We start from the raw sequence: 18384 nt of genomic DNA on the forward strand, positions 1-18384 counted from the left end.
AACTTTGGTTCGTGAATCTCGAACAGGGCAAAATTTATCATGAATTTTGCATCATGGTTCGGCTTATGCCCATCCCTAGTAATAAACACCCATTGTTAGTAGCTACGAAGAAAGGAGAGAAAAGATAACAGCTTAGAATGCTTAGTCTCAATTTTTAATTTGCAGCTAGCATTACATTTATTTGATAAATATGCAAATTGTATTTTTGTCCTTTTTTAAAAAAGCTGGGCTCTTCCTCTTCTACTGAAGTCAAGAAACTTTTTTTGAAAGGAAATTATTGTATTTCTGTAGTGCATTGACAGCATCCAGGACAGTTTTCCTTAATGAACGGGTGCTCACATGTATGGATTTCCTTTAACTGTACACAATTGGAGAATTCATCTTCCTGTTTGCAAGGATTGGCTGAAAGGAAAGGGATTAGCAGGTGATTAGCAAAAGCTATTCTCGACTGGCCTGAATTTAATCTGTGACATGCCGGGTAGGTTCTGCGTCTCCCTAAGAGTGACCACTGAGAGTTGACGGAATGTTTTGGAGGGAGTTGGAAAACAGCAGTTGGAAAAGAGCAGTTGGGAGTTGGCAGTGAGGGAGTTGAGAGGGAAAAGAGTGTGTCTGGCTGAGTGAAACTGTGGAAAAGAGGTGCTTAGAGCTGGCTGAAAAGAGTCAATTTGTAACAAAGGATCCCAGTTGCAGGAACAGGGAAACAGTTCAAAAGTTCAGTTGGATATGAACCGTTGTAACCTCTACCTGACTTTCTTAAGTTCAAACCATAAACAAAAGGTAACTCCTTGTTTATTTAACCCTGTGGGCTTTGTGTCTCAAGGAAATAGACACATACAAGTTACTATCAGTTTATATGCCCTGACCTGGATAGCCCAGGCTAGCCTGATCTCATCAGATCTTGGAAGCTTAGCAGTGTCAGCCATGGCTATGAATTGGAAGGGCAACCTTCAAGGAATACTGGGGCCATGAAATGTCTCTTGCCTAAAAAACAAATGTAGCTCTCCACCTAGTGGTGCATAACACTAAAGAGCTAGAACTTCTGACTGCCAGACAAATTTAGGATCTCCTGGCTATACTACACACAATGCCATACGATAATTGATAATGATGATGATGATGGTGATGATGATGATGATGATGATGATGATGAAGATAGATAGATAGATAAGATAGATGATGAAGATGAAGATAGATAGATAGATAGATAGATAGATAGATAGATAGATAGATAGATAGATAGATAGATAGATAGATGATGGATAGATAGATGTTATAGGATATGAATAAGTGGTAGCAGCATGGGAATTAAACAGTGAATCCTCAGCTCCAATAACAATGTGAAGTGTTTGAGTGATGCCCTATTATTGGGGGGGGGGGCTGGGTTACCTTGTCCGCTGACGTCTCTGTGAGACAGAGGGGACCTGAGAAGTGAAATGATCATGGCTCTCTAGAGATTTTGAAAGAGATGAGAAGGGTGGAAAGAGTCATGGCCTGACCTCCATGCAACCTGAAATCTATGTGAGAGGTTTTAGAGGGTGGCGGGCACTCTGTGAGTGGAAAGCGGCCTCACACAATCATACCTCTGTAGACCTGGGAGCAGCAACCAGCGAGAGATATTCCCATCATGCCCTGTGTGTGAGAAGCCTAGACTGGACGTTATATGACACAGGATTCTGGACAATACGGGCCTTGGACCTAATCCAGCAAGGCAGTTCTTGGAAACCAAAAGGAAGCCCTCCACCTGAGCATGTTCTAGAGAGGTGATGAGGGACATCCCAAGGTAGCATACCAAATGGGAGAAACAGAATGAAATCTCCGGGCTTTGGGGGTGTCGGTCAACACGAGACGAGAACTCGGCCTACCTGCACAAACTAGGGTGATGGCGAACCTTTTAGAGACCGAGTGCCCAAACTGCGACCCAAAACCCACTTATTTATGGCAAAGTGCCAACACGGCCATTTAACCTGAATACTGAGGTTTTACTTTAGAAAAAACAACTCATAACATTAACCTAAGATGATCCAAACAAAGTAAGGAAAGCCATCCCAAATGCTTTCATTTACTTAAAATTATTTGGCAGAGAATTCAACACTTTAATGATGGTCTGGGCCTGGCTGGGGTGATGGCACGCCTGCCCACAGAGAGGGCTCTGAGTGCCACCTCTGGCCCCCGTGCCATAGGTTTGCCACCACTGAACTAGGGGATAGGCCTCTGGAGTAGTCGTTTTTGTTCTTCCTTTCCTTTTCAAAGGCTTCAAGGTGACTCTGTGCCACTGAATATATAGAAAGTTGGCATGGGGTGGAGCGAGAGAGGCTAGTAGCTTGCCTTGGAGAGGCTTGGCCCCTTCCCTGAGAAACAAATTCACCCATCACACCCTCTTCCATCTCAACAATGATGACCAACTAGCAAAAAAAACAAACCTCAGTGCTCTGTGAATGTTTCCAGGTTTTGTTGCGCTGTGTGAGCAAACTGGTGATAGACACAGAAAGAGAGGTGCAAAAGAGATGAAACAGGTGTGTGTGGGGGGGAAACCTCTGCATCATCAACGTTTAGTGATCTCATTCTTGCCTTATAAGTTGCTGCCAAAAGAGGTGGAGCAAAAGCTACTACAAGCCCCTGTAGATATCCAGACTACCTTAAAGTGATCTCATTCACTAAGAAGTTCTTCTGTATGCATCAGGATTTGCTGTAAAGTAAAATGGTTGTCGGTAACTAACCACAGAGTTCAGTACGGGATGTTAGAAATATGCTGCACGTCTTGCTAGCAGTTTCTCTCTTGGCATATTTGTGCTTTGTGGGTGAATGTAGGAGGGGTGACGCAGCAGCCATGCATACTGGCCCATTAGTTCGTCGGGCTGGGTCGAGGCATCTTTGCGAAACCGCCACCAATTCAGTTCATGTCCAGCTCACCAGTGGTAAACAGGGAACCAATTGTTCAGCAAGCAGTTTAGATGTGTCCAGATGAATGTGTCTGTTTGCATGATTACTCTGCTGTTTGCACAACTGCAGTAATATTTCACAGCAGCTGCCCACCCCACCCCATTCATCTGCCACCACCTCCAATTTTAAAAGGCACATACTTAAAGGGGGGAGGGGGACCAAAGTTTGTGATTTTGGAATTGAGACTTACTATTTGTGTCTCTTGTGCACCTTCCCTGTCTGCCCATGAATCCAGCTAATCTTGCAATCATTTCTCGAGAGATCAGTTCACAATTACATGTCCTTGACAGTGTAAGGAGCAAGAAGCCAGTAATGCAATCTAGCTGATAGGTAAAGGCCACATTATGACCACGGAGAAGTCTTTGGACAGCGCTGGCTCTTCGGAGATGAGTACTGCATCCCTAGAGTCGGATTCGACCGGCTTTCAAGCAAAGGAAACCTTTACCTTTACTCATCTGTTCCATCCCCGCGACAACCAAGCATGTGCTTGAAAACTGCCGTTCACATTTCATGGGTAAGGAACTGGGACCACTTTATAGCCATCCCTTTCTATGTAGTAGAGTTGCCAGATCCAGTTTGGGAAACTCCAGGAGATTTGGGGGTGGAGCCTGGGAGGACAGGAACCACAGTGGGGTACAGTACCAAAGCGCCCACCCTCCAAAGTGGCCATTCTCTCCAGGGGAACTGATCTCTGTAGTCTGGAGATGAGCGGTAATATCGGGGGATCCCCAAGTCCCACCTAGAGGCTGGCATCCCTACCGTATAGCCAGGTGTCTCTGCGGTGCATTTCCGAATAACACATCTGATTGCGCCTTCTGACCATTTGTCATCCAAGATCGGGCCATTTAACCAGAACGACTTGAATACGGCCTATGGGATGAGTGGCCCAGGGCTATTTTTGGGCAGGAACGCACAGGAACGGAGTTCCGGCTGGCTCCCAAGTTGGCCACACCCAGCAGGAACGCATTAGCATAACAGGCCACACCCAACAGCAGAAACTCATTAGGATTGGCTACATTAGGGGTGTGTGGCCTAACATGCAAAGGAGTTCCTGCTACAAAAGAAGGCCCTGGGTTTTGACAACAAGCAAGGTAAACAGAATAAGAAGCAAAAGGTGGGTGTGGCTGGATGACCACACTTCTGCTAACGTGTGGGTGTGGCCTACTGTGCTAATGAGCTGTGCTGTCAGGGGTGTGGCCTAATATGCTAATGAGTTTCTGCTGTTGGGTGTGGCCTGTTATGCTAATGAGTTCCTGCTGGGCTCTTTCTACAAAAAGAGCCCCGATGAGCGCCCATAAAGAAGCGCCGTCTGCTCCATACTTACTGCAGAGTCCTTCATTGCAGGCATCGGGACAGGCGCCACACGGTTCTCCTTCTTTGTAAGGCTTATAAAAATTTTCTCCCAGGACGTTTCCCCTGAAACGTGAAAAAGGCATCCCCGGTTATCATGCTTCATTCCCGCTTCAAAGGTCCTGCCAAATGTCACGCAAAGGACTGGATTTTTTTAAAAAAAACTTAGAGACTGATGCTCTGGGTTCAGTCGGTGGTGGAAAGTGCCACCAAGTTGCCGCTGACTTGCATTGACCTTGTAAGGTTTTCAAGGCAAGAGATGCTCCAAGGTGGGTTTGCCGTCGCCTGCCTCTGCGTCGTGACCCTGGACTTCCTCGGTGGTCTCCCACCCAAATACAAACCGGGACCGACCCTGCTTAGCTTCTGAGAGGCTGACGTGATCAGGGTAGCCTGGTCTATCCAGGTCAGGGCTGATACACTTTCAAATTCAATTACCTATTCTTTTTTTAAAAAACTATTTTTATTTAGGATATCATCACTCAGAATCAACATTTATAATACATTTTTATCCTACCCTCCTCCCTTCCCCCCCCCCCGCCTGGCTTCCCCCAGTGCTACAACCTCCTGCGAAATTCTTAAATTCCTTCTTCCTTCCCTTTATCATTATAAGTTCAATAGGTAACTAATCTCTTCGTATATAAATTTCTCGATTTCTTATTCCATAGTGTTAAACTTCAACACTCAATAATTATTAAAGCAAAATAAGTTGTCTCTTACATCCCAATTCTTCCCTAAATAGTCTTTTTAAATCTTTCCAATCCAATCTGCTAAAAAGTCTTCTGCTTCCATATTGTTGAGTTTTCTTGTCATCTTGTCCATTTCTACCATAAAAAGTAATTTTTTAATCCAATCTCCAATCTCCAGGGCTTTACAAATTCAATTACCTATTCTAAAGAACTTTTTGCTCTGCTAAAGTAGGGCTGGATTACACCTGGTGTTCCCCACAGTTATCAGTTTACGTGTCTAAGGCTGCGGTCACACGGTCTGTTTGATCGGGTTTCGCCACTGTTCCCTACCGCATTTAAATTTGCTGACTAGATAGGCCGATTTGCCTCCCGTGGCAAAGCCAGTTCACGGTTTTTCCTGCCCCTTGGGAAATCAAGTGTTTTTCTTGTACTCGCACTTTGAACGCACGATCTCGCCTATCTGGACAGCCATCTATTGCAATGGTTGCGATTAGGGCTGTCTGACCGTTTTTCCCCACAATGAGTTTTGGGTTTTTTTTCAGGCTTCTGCCTTTGAGCGCATGGGCAATTCACCATTTAAACATTCAGGCGCATGGGCCGGGTGGATGAGCAAAGTCCTCTGCAAGGCGCTCTGGGTGACAACAGCGGCGGCTGCTTCTGCTGCTGCTGCAGGCTTCGGAAGAGAGAGAAGGTGGAAGAGGAGGCGGTGGTGGCGCAGGGAGCGCGAGGCAGCGGCAGCAGTTTTGTGCACCCCTGGGTTTGGCAACGGCTTCAGCGGGGGGAGGGCTTCTGTGGAGTGGACCCTGCTGGGATCTCGGGGCCGTTGGTCTTCGCCGGGCTTTCCCCCTGCTGGGAGAGATTCAGGAAGGGCCGCTGAGTCTCAAGCTGTCTCCTGGGCCGCCCGAGTGGGCTGGCAGGCGAGCGGTCAGGCAGTGGAGAGGGGGGAAGGATTTTCAGGTAAGCAGGTGGCGGAAGAGAGGGGCCGGCTGCACCTAACCTGCATCTGATCAGCCCAACCCGAAGGAAAATATTCCTCATTAAATTAAAGCGGGAACAAAGTGGAATTACCTTGCCCGTGTGACCACAGCCTATATGAGTCTTCCAGAGACTTGTTTGGACATGTAAATTACTACTTGATACCCCCAAGGTACATCTGATTGAGAGTCCCGACCGGACACCCGTGACCTGACATGTAGGCTTGCTAAGTCCCCCCAGGGGGCGGGAAGACCCCCGCCCCAGAGGCCCGTTCACCGCTGCAACCAGATTGGGCCCCGGGGGGAGCTCCACCCCGACGTGCACATCACCAGAAAGTGACGCGATCACGCGGGGCACGCTGGGGGCGGGGCCATGACCATCTGAGGGAAAACTCTATGGTTTTCCCTCAGATGGTCATGGCCCTGCCCCCAGCGTGCCCTGCGTGATCGCGTCACTTCCGTGTGACGTGGATGTGGTGTGTGCACACTGTGCGCACGCGCACGCGCTCCAGGACCAACCCGGGATTCCCCCGCTACGAATCGAGGTAATACTTGGCAACCCTACTGACATGTGCTGAACATATTGTGTAGTTTTGCCCGTCATCTAAGCAAGTCTGGATCTCTCAAGTGCTTGGAGGGGAAAGCTCCTCAAACCAACACAGCCATGCATTGCTTTCCATGATAGGGGGAAAGGTGGCATCTCTCCCTATTATATAAATGCCTTTTGGGGTGGCCCCTAGCCTATGGGGTGGCGAGAATAAATGCGATCCCTCAGCCATTGGGCCACCAACTGCTGCTCAGGACTCCTGGCATCCCATTGGCTGGGGTGGGTGGGGGGGAGGGATGAGGCTGGCCGGCCTCTCCAGAACTGGGGACGCGGGTCCACGCGGCGGCAGCGGCACCCAGTTGGCGGGGAGAGAAGAGGATGGCCGTGCCGTGCTTCCCTGTGCCCAGAGATGCAGTGGGCACTTCTGCAGGGGGGCCTCTGCCGAGGTTCCCAGTGCCACCCCCAGCATCGCCGCCCTGGCGGCACACCCTGCTTCACCTCAGGGACCGGGGGGAAGGCCGCACCGTGCTTCCCGGGGCCACCTCGGCCGGGGGACGCTGCGGGCACTTCTTCGGGGATGGCGTTCGGCCTCCGCCAGCCTTCCCTCCGCCGCCCTCGCTAACCTGGCGGCATGTCCCGGCTGGCCTCGGGGATGGGGGGAGGTGGCCGCGCCGCACTTCCCTCACCCCCCGCCGCCTAGCCCACAGAGGCGGTGGGCCCTGCTGGGGGGGGCTGCATCTGGCTCAGGCTGCGCTCAGGGACGAGGGGAGGCGTCTGTGCCACGCTTCCCTCACCTGGTGCCACCAGGGCCAGGGAGGCAGCGGGCCCTTACGAGGACTCTCACTAGGGCTCATTGCCTCTTCCTGCAACGGGCCTTGCCCCTAGTAGAACCATAAATGTCAACAGCCATAAAGGCAATCTGATCTAACTTCTCTTGCGGAGGAGGAGGAGGAGATTGGATTTATATTCCACCCTTCCCTCGGAGTCTCAGAGAGGCTTACGAACTCCTTTCCCTTTCCCACCCCACAACAGACACCCTGTGAGGTAGGCGGGGCTGAGAGAACTCTGACAGAACAGCTCGTAAGAGAACAGCTCTGAGAGAACTGTGACTGACCCAAGGTCACGCAGCTGCCTTTCGTGTGGAAGAGTGGGGAATCGACCCCAGTTCTCCAGGTTAGAGTCTGCCGCTCTTAACCACTACGCCAAACTGGCTCTCACATTAGATCCAGGCCACTGTTGTTTTTATCCTACAGTTGGCTTCATTATCAGGCTTCTATTTTCTCTGTATGGTGTACCACCTTCGGAGCCCCAACAGGGCAAGAAAGGCATTATGTTACCAGGGCCCTTTTTGTAGCAGGAACTCCTCTGCCTATTAGGCGACACACCCCTCATGTAGCCAATCCTCCAAGAGCTTACAGAGCTCTTCTTACAGGGGCTAGTGTAAGCTCTTGGAAGATTGGCTACATTGAGGGGTGTGTCGCCTAATATGCAAAGGAGTTCCTGTTGCAAGAGGAGCCCTGGGTTAATCTAAAAAAACAGGAAAAATGAATGTGTGTTATCTTTTTCGATAGTTCTCACCGTACCGTGTTTCTCGGGACGGCCATTCTACTATAGCAGGATTCACGCAAGAGGATCTTAGAAAGGCATTGATGAGGAAATGGGGGGGAACATATAATCTTGGTTGTTATACGTACGCAGGGCAGTAGTGGCAGACGTAGAAATAATTGTATAAGTCATGCTGACAGTGAGCCACAGCACAAGCGATCAGGAAGGATTTGTACCAAGTCAGCTGTGAGGAAAAGGATAAATCGATTAGACTAGGGCAAGGGTGACCAAACTTGCTCAACGTAAGAGCCACAGACAATAAACATCAAGTGTTTGAGAGCTGCGAGACATGAACAAATATCACCCACACATTTTTATTAAAAATATGTATATATGCAAATTTGCTTTTTATTAACACTAAATGTGACTGCCAAAATTAAAAAACCAAAGGGGTCAAAACAGAAATGGATAATGACATTTATTTGTCTAAGAGGAAGAGAAAAAGGGAGAGGTGGAAAGAAAGAATGAAATAGGTGGAAAGAAAGAGAGGAGAGAAAGAGAGAGAGAGAAACAAAGAAAGCAAATGCTGCCTTGGATTTTGCATATCTGTATTTTGCCTTCTCCGAGCACAGGGAGACATTATCATAACTGCAGTTCAATCTGTTGCCTATTTCCATGGCCAGAAGGATTTGTGTGGGGAAAGATGTCATCTCCAACTTCTCCCATACGAACCTACCTGTACACTCTGGCCATCTTTGGAGTCCCTATTTCGGTTGCCCCCTCCATCCAATGTTCCCTCTAAGCTGCTGAGTCTCGTGAGCAAAAGTTCTACTTTGTGAGCTACTGGCGTTAAAGTTGTGAGCGAGCAATTTGGCTACTACATCAATTAGTTTGCTCTGGAGCCATTATTCCTGAGCTAAAACAAAGCTAAAACAAAAATGTGTAAGCTGGAGGCTGAATAATGGTGAGCTAGCTCACAGTAACTCAGCTTAGAGGGAACACTGCTGCCATCTGAAATTAGATGGCAGGGTCTTCTCGGTCGTGGCACCAAAACTTTGGAACGCCATCCCCAGGGAGATTGGTCTGTCTCCCTCTAGTGGTGAAGATGTTTTGGGGAATAAATATACTACAGCTGCAGAATTCCTGTCCAAGCATGTCTTGGGGCTTAATGGAGCTCAAGGGGTGCCATTTTCTTCTGGGGAGGCAGAGCAGGAAGGAAGGTTTAACTCCCCTTATACACCCCTCAGTGCCAGAGTCCTCATCTAACTGGGGCACCAACAGCTCTTTGAAAAAACTGAAAACTCTGGGCATCCAGTTGTCCAGAAACTTGTCCTGTTCAAGTTCTTAGCCATGAGGTTCCCCAAGTAGCCATGGACACATCAGCCAACTTCCCAGAGTTCTTGAGAGGATGAAACAGGATAACCTTCTGCACTCAGCCTTGTAAGTGGGGGCATAATTAGAACAATAAATGAATAAAGCCCAGATCCACTCTGGGTTACAAATCTGGCATGGACACATGTCCAGATGATGTTCCTTTGGTACCTGGTTGTCCAATTTATATCGATACCTCTCCACTTGGGGAGCCTGAGGTTGTGGGAAAGACCCTTGGAGAGGTGAGATCTACCACCTGTGTTCTTGACCTTTGCCCTTCCTGTCTAATGAAAGCTGCCAGAGGAGGGTTGGCTGAGCGGGTCAGAGGATGCCTCCTTGAGGGTGGAGGTCATGGCACCTGTGCTCAAGGAGGCAGTGATTAGACCTGGTTTGAAAGGGGAAAAAAAACCCTCCCTAAGACCTACTATATTGGAGAACTTCCAGCCAGTCTCCAGTCTTCCAGTCTTCACCCAAAGAGTGACTAACACATGGAATTCACTGCCACAGGAGGTGGTGGCAGCTACAAGCATGGACGGCTTCAAGAGGGAATTGGATAAACAATATGGAGCAGAGGTCCATCAGTGGCTATGAGCCACAAGGTATAGATAGGGACTCTCTGTCTGGGGCACTCTGTATTCTTGGTGCTTGGGGGGGGGGGGCAACAGTGGAAGGGCTTCTAGTGTCCTGTCCCCACTGGTGGACCTCCTGAGGGCACCTGGTATTTTTGGCCACTGTGTGGAAGAGTGTTGGACTGGATGGGCCATTGGCCTGATCCAACATTGGCTTATCTTATGTTCTTATTCTTAGGCAAGTGCTTGAGTCTGCAGTTCCTTCTCAGCTCCAGGGGGTCTTGGAAGAGTCTGGTTTTCTAGACCCATTTCAATCTGGCTTCAGGCTGGGGTTTGGAACAGAGACTGCACTGGTTACCTTGGTTGATAATCTAGTTAGGGGCAGGGCTATTTTTGGGCAGGAACGCACAGGAACAGAGTTTCGGCTGGCTCCCGAGTTGGCCACACCCAACAGCAGGAACCCATTAGGATCGGCTACATTAGGGGTGTGTGGCCTAACATGCAAAGGGGTTCCTGCTACAAAAAAAAGGCCCTGGGTTTTGACAACAAACGGTAAACAGAATAAGGAGCAAAAGGTGGGTGTGGCTGGATGACCACACTTCTGGTAACATGGGGGTGTGGCCTAATATGCTATTGAGCTGTGCTGTCAGGGGTGTGATCTAATATGCTAATGAGTTTCTGCTGTTGGGTGTGGCCTATTATGCTAATGAGTTCCTACTGGGCTTTTTTTACAAAAGAAGCCCTGGTTAGGGGGTATAGGACCCTGCTAGTTGTCATACGATAACCATCTTCAACACCTGAAGGACTGTCATATAGAGGATGGGGCGGAGTTGTTTTCTGTTGCCCCAGAAGGTCGGACCAGAACCAACGGGTTGAGATTAAATCAGAAGAGTTTCCAGCTAAACACTAGGAAGAACTTCCTGACAGAGCGGTTGCTCGGTGGAACAGGCTTCCCCAGGAGGTGGTGGGCTCTCCTTCTTTGGAGGTTTTCAAACAGAGGCTAGATGGCCATCTGACAGCAGTGCTGATTCTGTGAACTTAGGCAGATCATGAGAGGGAGGGCAGGAAGGGTTGCCAGTGCTTAGTTCTCGTGGCTCTTTCTTACACGCCCAGGGAAATGCCGATTGCTACTTTGGGGTCAGGAAGCAATTTTTATCCAGGCCACTTTGGCCAGGGATCCTGGAGGGTTTTTGTCATCTTCTGGGCATGGAGCAGGGGCCACCGGTGGTGGTGGGGAGGTATTTGTGAATTTCCTGCATTGTGCAGGGGGCTGGAGTAGATGACCATGGAGGTCCCTTCCAGCTCTATGATTCTCTGAAATGTTTTAAATAAAAAATAAAGAATGGGAGCCTAAACACAAAAAGAGAATTACTCAATATTTTTGGAAAACCCTTTTTTAAATGAATAGCTATTCTGGCAAGCTTTTTAAAGACCATTTTTGATTTCAAAAATCATTGCGTCTCCTGTAGCTGAGCTGGAAATTCTGTAAGAAAAGGGCGTCTATTGTAGGGTAGCCCTGTATTCATACCTGAGTATAATGTCCAATTACTGCGTTCTCTGTCTTTGGTCCTGTCCCATATATGTAGTCGGCCTTCTCATCAAACCAGGCCTGGATCGCTTCCGACCATGATTTAGGAACGCTTGAATAAAAGAGATTTTCACCACATACTAGACCATCTGAAAGTTCGAAAGAAAGAATAGTAGGAACTTTAAAAAAAAAAAAAAGTACAGGAGACCATCCACATTTTCAGGGTCAGGGGTGAGAGATGGCGGAATGTGTGATCAGATTTTTAAAATCTCTTTAGATTTGTGTCTCTAAGAAGCATATGTCTGAGAGCCTTTAAGGGCCTGGGAAAAAAGCAGCCAGGCTGAAGGAGAAGTAGGTTTTTATACCCCACTCAAAGCGGCTTATTTATTTATTTATTTTTATTAGATTTGTATCCCGCTCTCCTCACAGGGCGGGTTCCGTCAAATATGATCTACAAACAGTTAAAAACAGTTACAATACTTCAGATAAAATACAGTGATGATTTCGATATATATCTAATCAAAGCCTCAACAGATGAGGTCTATCATAGATTGGGGTTCCAGATGTTACACTGATTTGATCCACTGAAGGGGTGGCTCAGTATATAGAGGGAGGACACCCACTACCTCAGCTAAAAGCCTGGTGGAAGAGCTCCATCTTGTAGGCCCTGCGGAACGCTAAAAGTTACCTCAGGGCTCTGAACTAGGGTTGCCAAGTTGTTTTTACTCACCGGCGGGGGAGCGTTCCTTCGGTCCGGGAGCAGCTGCGATATGCGCGCGCCGCCAGAACGTCACAGGAAGTGACGCACGACATAGAGCACGTTGGGGGCGTGGCCCCAATCGTTGGAGGGAAAACCATAGAGTTTTCCCTCCAACGATTGGGGCCACGCCCCCAACGTTCTCTACGTGGTTGTGTCACTTCCTGTGATGCACCCATGCTGCGCTTCGGGGGGCAGGGTTCCCCCCGGGGCCCGATTCCGCGGTGGCAGAAATCGGGCCTCCAAAGCGGGGGGTTACCCGCCACCCGCCCCCACTTGGCAGCCCTACTCTGAACTTATACGGGAGCTCATTCCACTGGGTAGGGGTCCAGGGCTGAAACAGCTAAATGGGTGACAAGAACCTCAGGGAGGCCGTACATTGGACGCCCGCTGCCTCGGCCAAAGGCCTGGCGGAACCGCTCCATCTTATAGGCCCTGTGGAATAGAAGGAGATCCTGCAGGGCCCTGATCGCAATGGGTGTACATGTGGAATGATGCCAGCACTTTGGGACAATGAAGAAGAAGAAGAAGAGATTGGATCTATACCCCGCCCTTCTCTACCCAGAGGTGTCTCAGAGCAGTTTGCAGTCTCCTTTCCCTTCCCCTCCCCACAACAGACACCCTGTGAGGTAGGTGGGGCCGAGAGAGCTCTCTCAAGAACTGCCCTTGAGAGAACAGCTCTAAAAGAATGTATGACTGACCCAAGGCCACACCAGCAGCTGAGGAGGGGGGACTCAAACCCGGTTCTCCCAGATTAGAGTCCGCACTCCGAACCACTACACCGAACTGGCTCTCTTAACCACTACACCAAACGATGCCAACGCCCCACCTTCCATGGTTTCCCTACCCCCAGCCAGCTGAGCAGTGGCAGGCAAGTGCGCACTTGCAGTGGGGATCCCCCACCCACTGCAGTGGAGGAGCAAGCATGGGAAATGTCCATCTAGGGAGGCGGGCTGTGGTAGCTCTCAGAGCCACGTACAAAATCCATTTGACACGCATGCCTTTTTCTGTAACCGGGGAATTCTGCCCAGTTGTCGGAAAGCCCTGAGTTATGTAAAATGTCCTTTTCCCTAAAAGATGGTGGTGAACCTACTTTCAATCGTTCTTCTGCTTGGAGGACTGTGGTTATAATCGCACTCGTCAGCCCAGCTTTTGGCATTCTTTGCAGCCGTCCCGTTCCATTCCTTCAAAGGACCAAGGGGGGGGGGGAAATATATGAAGCTCTTTCCTTTATTTATTAATTTGTTGTTTATTCTGTTTGATCTATAGCCTGCCCTTCCCTGCATAGCTGGGCTCAGTATCATGACTGGTTTTAAGCATTGATGAAGAAGAGTATATTGGGGTGGATCTGTCTCCTCTCCTACCACTCCACTGAACAAAGTTTATTCATTCATTTGTTCAGTTATTAAAATATTTATACACCAACTTTCCTTTTGGCTCCTGTTTGAAGTCTATGGAGCCTTCCTCCAATTTTGGTGACTGTCCCCTTGGAGAAAGAGGCACTTCCGTTGGAGAGAGAGCCACATACGTTGGAGGAAGAGTCACTTAAGCTGGAGAAGTTGATTGCCCTAGATTCGAGTCCAGGAGCCAGGGGTCATTTCCTGCAGGAGCGCACAGGAGCGGAGATCCGGCAGTAAAGAGCCCAGGGGGCGGGCACATGCAACAAGCCCCACCCAACCCCTACTCCCAGAAGCTCTCAGTCAGAGCAAGAAGCAGCCAGGTAAGCTGCAGAGCTCCCCCCCGGTCCAAAACAGTCCAGTGGCACCTTTAAGACCAAGTTTTATTCAGGTACAAGCTCTCCCTCCTCTGCGAGGACAGATCTGCACATTCCCCCCCCCCAATAACTAGCAATCCAAAACAGTCCAGTGGAGCCTGAGCAGTGGGTGTTGCCTTCTGACACACTTCCGGTGATGTCAGGGGGTGTGGCATATGCAAATAAGTTGTGCTAATGAGTTATGCTAATGAGCTCCTGCACCTCTTTTTCTACGAAATGAGCTCTGCCAGGAGCACCTTAACTAACAGGATTTGGGGGGGGGGGGTTTATAAGCTTTCAAGGGTCAACGCTCCCTTCATCAGACACTTCGAGTGTTGACTCTCGAAAACTTATACCCTCCAAAACTTGTTGGTCTCTAAGGTGCTACTGAACTTGAATCTAGCTCTTCTACTGCAAACCAACATGGCTACTCTCCTAGGAATGGGATGTTCTTTGGAACTGGGAGGGCCCTCAAGGTTTCTGCTTTTCAAATCAAAGCCAGGGAGTAGGCTGAGGCCTGAAGCCCTTGAAACTCGAACCTTGCATGGGTTCTTACCATCTTCAGCATGTTGGAAGCCTTTGGCTCCACTTTTCTGCGTAGGTCATTGTGCTTGTCAACAATTTCCTTCTGCCTCTCTGGCAAATCAGTTGACAGCAAATTAAAAGCTGCATCATGTTTCTGTCAAGAAAGCAACATGCACGATTTTTATCTCCCATGTGTTAGGAGGAGGAGGAGGAGGAGAAAGAAGAAGGAAGAAGGAGGAGAAGGAGGAGGAGGAGGAGGAGGAGGAGGAGGAGGAGAAGAAGAAGGAGAAGAAGAAGAAGAAGAAGAAGAAAGAAGAAAGAAGAAAGAAGAAGGAGAAGAAGGAGAAGAAGGAGAAGAAGGAGAAGAAGGAGAAGGAGAAGAAGGAGAAGAAGAAGAAGAAGAAGAAGAAGAAGAAGAAGAAGAAGAAGAAGAAGAAGAAGAAGTTCTTCTTACATACCCCGAGTGCAACATCCCCACTTCTCCATCCCCACTGCATTTTCCTGCATTCAAACAAATGTTGCTCCTGGGGAGTAAGAGACCCTCAAAAACTGCAAAGAAAGTCTGTAGGGGGTCTGTCATGGAGGGGAAATTGGTGTAAAACTCAGATCAGCGTGGAACAAACCACAGGTTCCAACCCAATATATAGGTTCCAAACATTGCATTCGCTTTAATCCACCTCAAGTTATTTCAACCCAAACAAAACCCTTGAACTCTAAGGATTTTACTTGGATCTATACCGTCCAGTTGAAGAGTATCTAGAAAGACAAATGTGAAGGGAAGAAGGGCACAGCTAAACAATAGATCCTCTTATAAAAATGAAAGATTCCTATGCCGTGTTAGAGCCTAAATCTAAAGCTAGCCCTTTAGGGAAGATGGCACACACTCTGGCTTGCCCTTTGGGGCACAGTGAACATAAGAACCTAAGAGAAGCCAATGCTGGATCAGGCCAATGGCCCATCCAGTCCAACACTCTTGTCACACAGTGGCCAAAAATACCAGGTGCCATCAGGAGGTCCACCAGTGGGGCCAGGATACTAGAAGCCCTCCCACTGTTGCCCCTCCCAGGCACCAAGAAGACAGAGCATCCCTTTCCCCAGACCGAGAGTTCCTATCTATAAGAACATAAGAGAAGCCATGTTGGATCAGGCCAATGGCCCCTCAAGTCCAACACTCTGTGTCACACAGTGGCCAAAACCCAGGTGCCATCAGAAGGTCCACCGGCAGGGCCAGAACTCCAGAAGCCCTCCCACTGTTGCCCCCCCCAAGCACCAAGAACACAGAGCATCACTGCCCCAGACAGAGTGTTCCATCAATACCTCGCGACTAAGAGCCACTGCTCCATATGTTTAGAAAGTGATGTTGCACTGAAACGGTGACTTCAGTTTTTATATCATAGACTGGCTGGTAGTCCACTGCAGTCCAGTCACAAGGCTCCGAGCCAGCAGAAATCTGGGAGCAAAATGCCTCTCATGGGGCACTTCACCCCCTCCTAGCCAGAGAAAGCTGCGGCCACCAGACAGGAGAGGCATAGTGCCCCCTGGCAGGCTTTCTGCAGCCAGCAGAAAGGAAGGGGTGAAATGCCCCCTGGGAGGTGATTCACCCCATATTTAACCCTCTGTTTTTGCCCCTTGCCGCTTCGAAGCAGCGGGAAGCAAAACCACAGGGTTCAAATGGCTGGGATCCATTTAAACCTAACGGCTGAGTAGTTTTAAATGACTCCCAGCCATTTGAACCCTCCTGATAGGCTACCTATTGCTTCAATGGAGGAGAGTCATTTAACCCTCCAGTTTTGCTCCCCACCACTTGGAACCCCGTTTGTGAACCAGCATATCAGTTTGTGTAGGTTTGTGGTTCGGTTCGTGCTTCAACCACAAACCAGGAACCAAACCACACAAATGCAGTTTGTGCCCATCCCTAGTGATAAATAACTCCCCTCTCCCCTCCCTTTCCAGAAGCTGTTAGACTGAAGGATGTTTTAATATTGGGGAAATATCAGGTGACAGAGCAGTGCATTGCGGCCATTTGTGTGATTACATCTTTCTGGAGAAAGAAGTAAGAAGAGATCGGATTTATACCCTGCCCTTCACTACCCGAAGGAGTCTCAGAGTGGCTCACAATCTCCTTCCCTTCCCCACAACAGACACCCTGTGAGGTAGGCGGGGCTGAGAGAGCTCTGAGAGAACTGTGTTTGAGATAACAGCTCTGAGAGAGCTTGTGACTGTCCCAAGGTCACACCAGCAGCTGCATGTGGAGGAGTGGAGAATCAAACCCGGTTCTCCCAGATTAGAGTCCACGCTCCTAACTACTACACCAACCTGACATTGTTTTGTCATAAATGGTGGAGCTGAGTGCTGGCAAGTCGCAGCCAACTTATGGTAACCCCTGTAGGGTGTTCAAGACAAGAGAAATGTTCAGAGGTAGTCTGCCATTATGCCTCCGCATAACAACTCTTGGATTCCTTGGTGGTCTCCCATCCAAGTACTAACCAGGACCGACCATGCTTAGCTTCCAAGTTCTGATGAGATCCGGCTAACCTGAGCCATCCAAGGTAGGACAGAGATGAATAGAAGGTGGTTTTTCATTGCCTGCCTCTGCGTAGCAACCCTGGACTTCCTTGGTGGTCTCCCATTCTAGTACTAAGCAGGACTGACCCTGCTTAGCTTCTGAGCTGATGAGATCCAGCTAACCTAAGCCATCCAAGGTAGGACAGAGATGAATAGAAGGTGGTTTTTCATTGCCTGCCTCTGCGTAGCAACCCTGGACTTCCTTGGTGGTCTCCCATTCTAGTACTAACCCGGGCTAACCTTGCTTAGCTTCCGAGATCTGATGGGATTCGGCTATCCTGGGTAATCCAGGTAAAGGTAGGGTAACAAGAACATGATATGTTTCTTCCAGCAGAGACGGTCAGTGACACACGTGGACGTATTTTTACTTCTTTATATTGTCCTTTAAATCATCAGAACGCTGCAGTGAAGGAACAGGAGAAATATCCTGATCCCTTGAAGGTCAGGGCTGCATAACACCTCTTTCATACACAAAGCTCATACCTCATTTCCAACACACTGATGGAGTCCAACGGCAAGAGCCAAAACTGTCACGAGAAGAGACATCTCTAGAGAGAGAAAAGTAAAGAGATTATGTATTTCCCTTGGACAAAACACTCTTGTTAGTACACACTTAGTACACTGCCAATCAGTTCTTAGCATCTATCAATATTGAAGTGGATCCAGAGGATTTCCAGGAGAAAGGAACTGGCCATTGGGGTTGTTCTGCAAATACTCGAGCAAGAGTTGACCCAAGAAGTCACGCGCAGCCCCAGTAAGTTGTGCTTCTCGGGCTTCCGGTTCTGCAGCTGCCTCGCGCAAACTCTTGTGAAATTGGAACGAAGCTTGTCAATTGACTGATCAGCTGAGTGCAGTCAAGGAATGACAAATATCCCATAAAGCCAACTTGCCATTCTATTTCATTATCACATCACTGGTTGGTAGGGGCAGGACTTTACCCTATAACAGTGAGCAGCGGCAAAAAGTCTCCTAGTGGTATAGTTAGAATATAAGAACATCAGAACATAAGAGAAGCCAATGTTGGATCGGGCCAACGGCCCATCTAGTCCAACCCTCCGTCACACATTAGCCAAAAATACCAGGTGCCATCAGGCGGTCCACCAGTGGGGCCAGGACCAATGCTCCCTCTAAGCTATGCAGTCTTGTGAGCAAAAAATCTATTTTGTGAGCTCCTGGCATTAAAGTTGTGAGCGAGTGATTTGGCTACTGCATCAATTAGGTTGCTCTGGAGCCCCTCCTTCCTGAGCTAAGACAAAACTGTATGAGCTGGAGGC

The 18384-nt window shown here is 48.8% G+C and overlaps 1 protein-coding gene across 1 annotated transcript; it reads right to left on the reverse strand.

Moving 5' to 3' along the window:
• Positions 1-274: 274 nt before the first annotated feature.
• LOC107119931 (serotriflin-like) lies at positions 275-17656 on the reverse strand. The gene is made up of 7 exons (XM_015422558.1): positions 17594-17656; positions 14577-14699; positions 13361-13451; positions 11511-11659; positions 8192-8286; positions 4265-4356; positions 275-402 (listed from the first exon to the last, which is right to left on the reverse strand). Exons 1-7 carry the CDS (start codon positions 17654-17656, stop codon positions 275-277), a joined length of 741 nt encoding a protein of 246 aa, XP_015278044.1.
• Between the last annotated feature and the right edge of the window lie 728 nt (positions 17657-18384).

Source organism: Gekko japonicus, unplaced genomic scaffold (assembly GCF_001447785.1).
Source record: "Gekko japonicus isolate JY-2015 unplaced genomic scaffold, Gekko_japonicus_V1.1 scaffold1468, whole genome shotgun sequence".
NCBI classification, from domain to species: Eukaryota; Metazoa; Chordata; class Lepidosauria; order Squamata; family Gekkonidae; genus Gekko; species Gekko japonicus.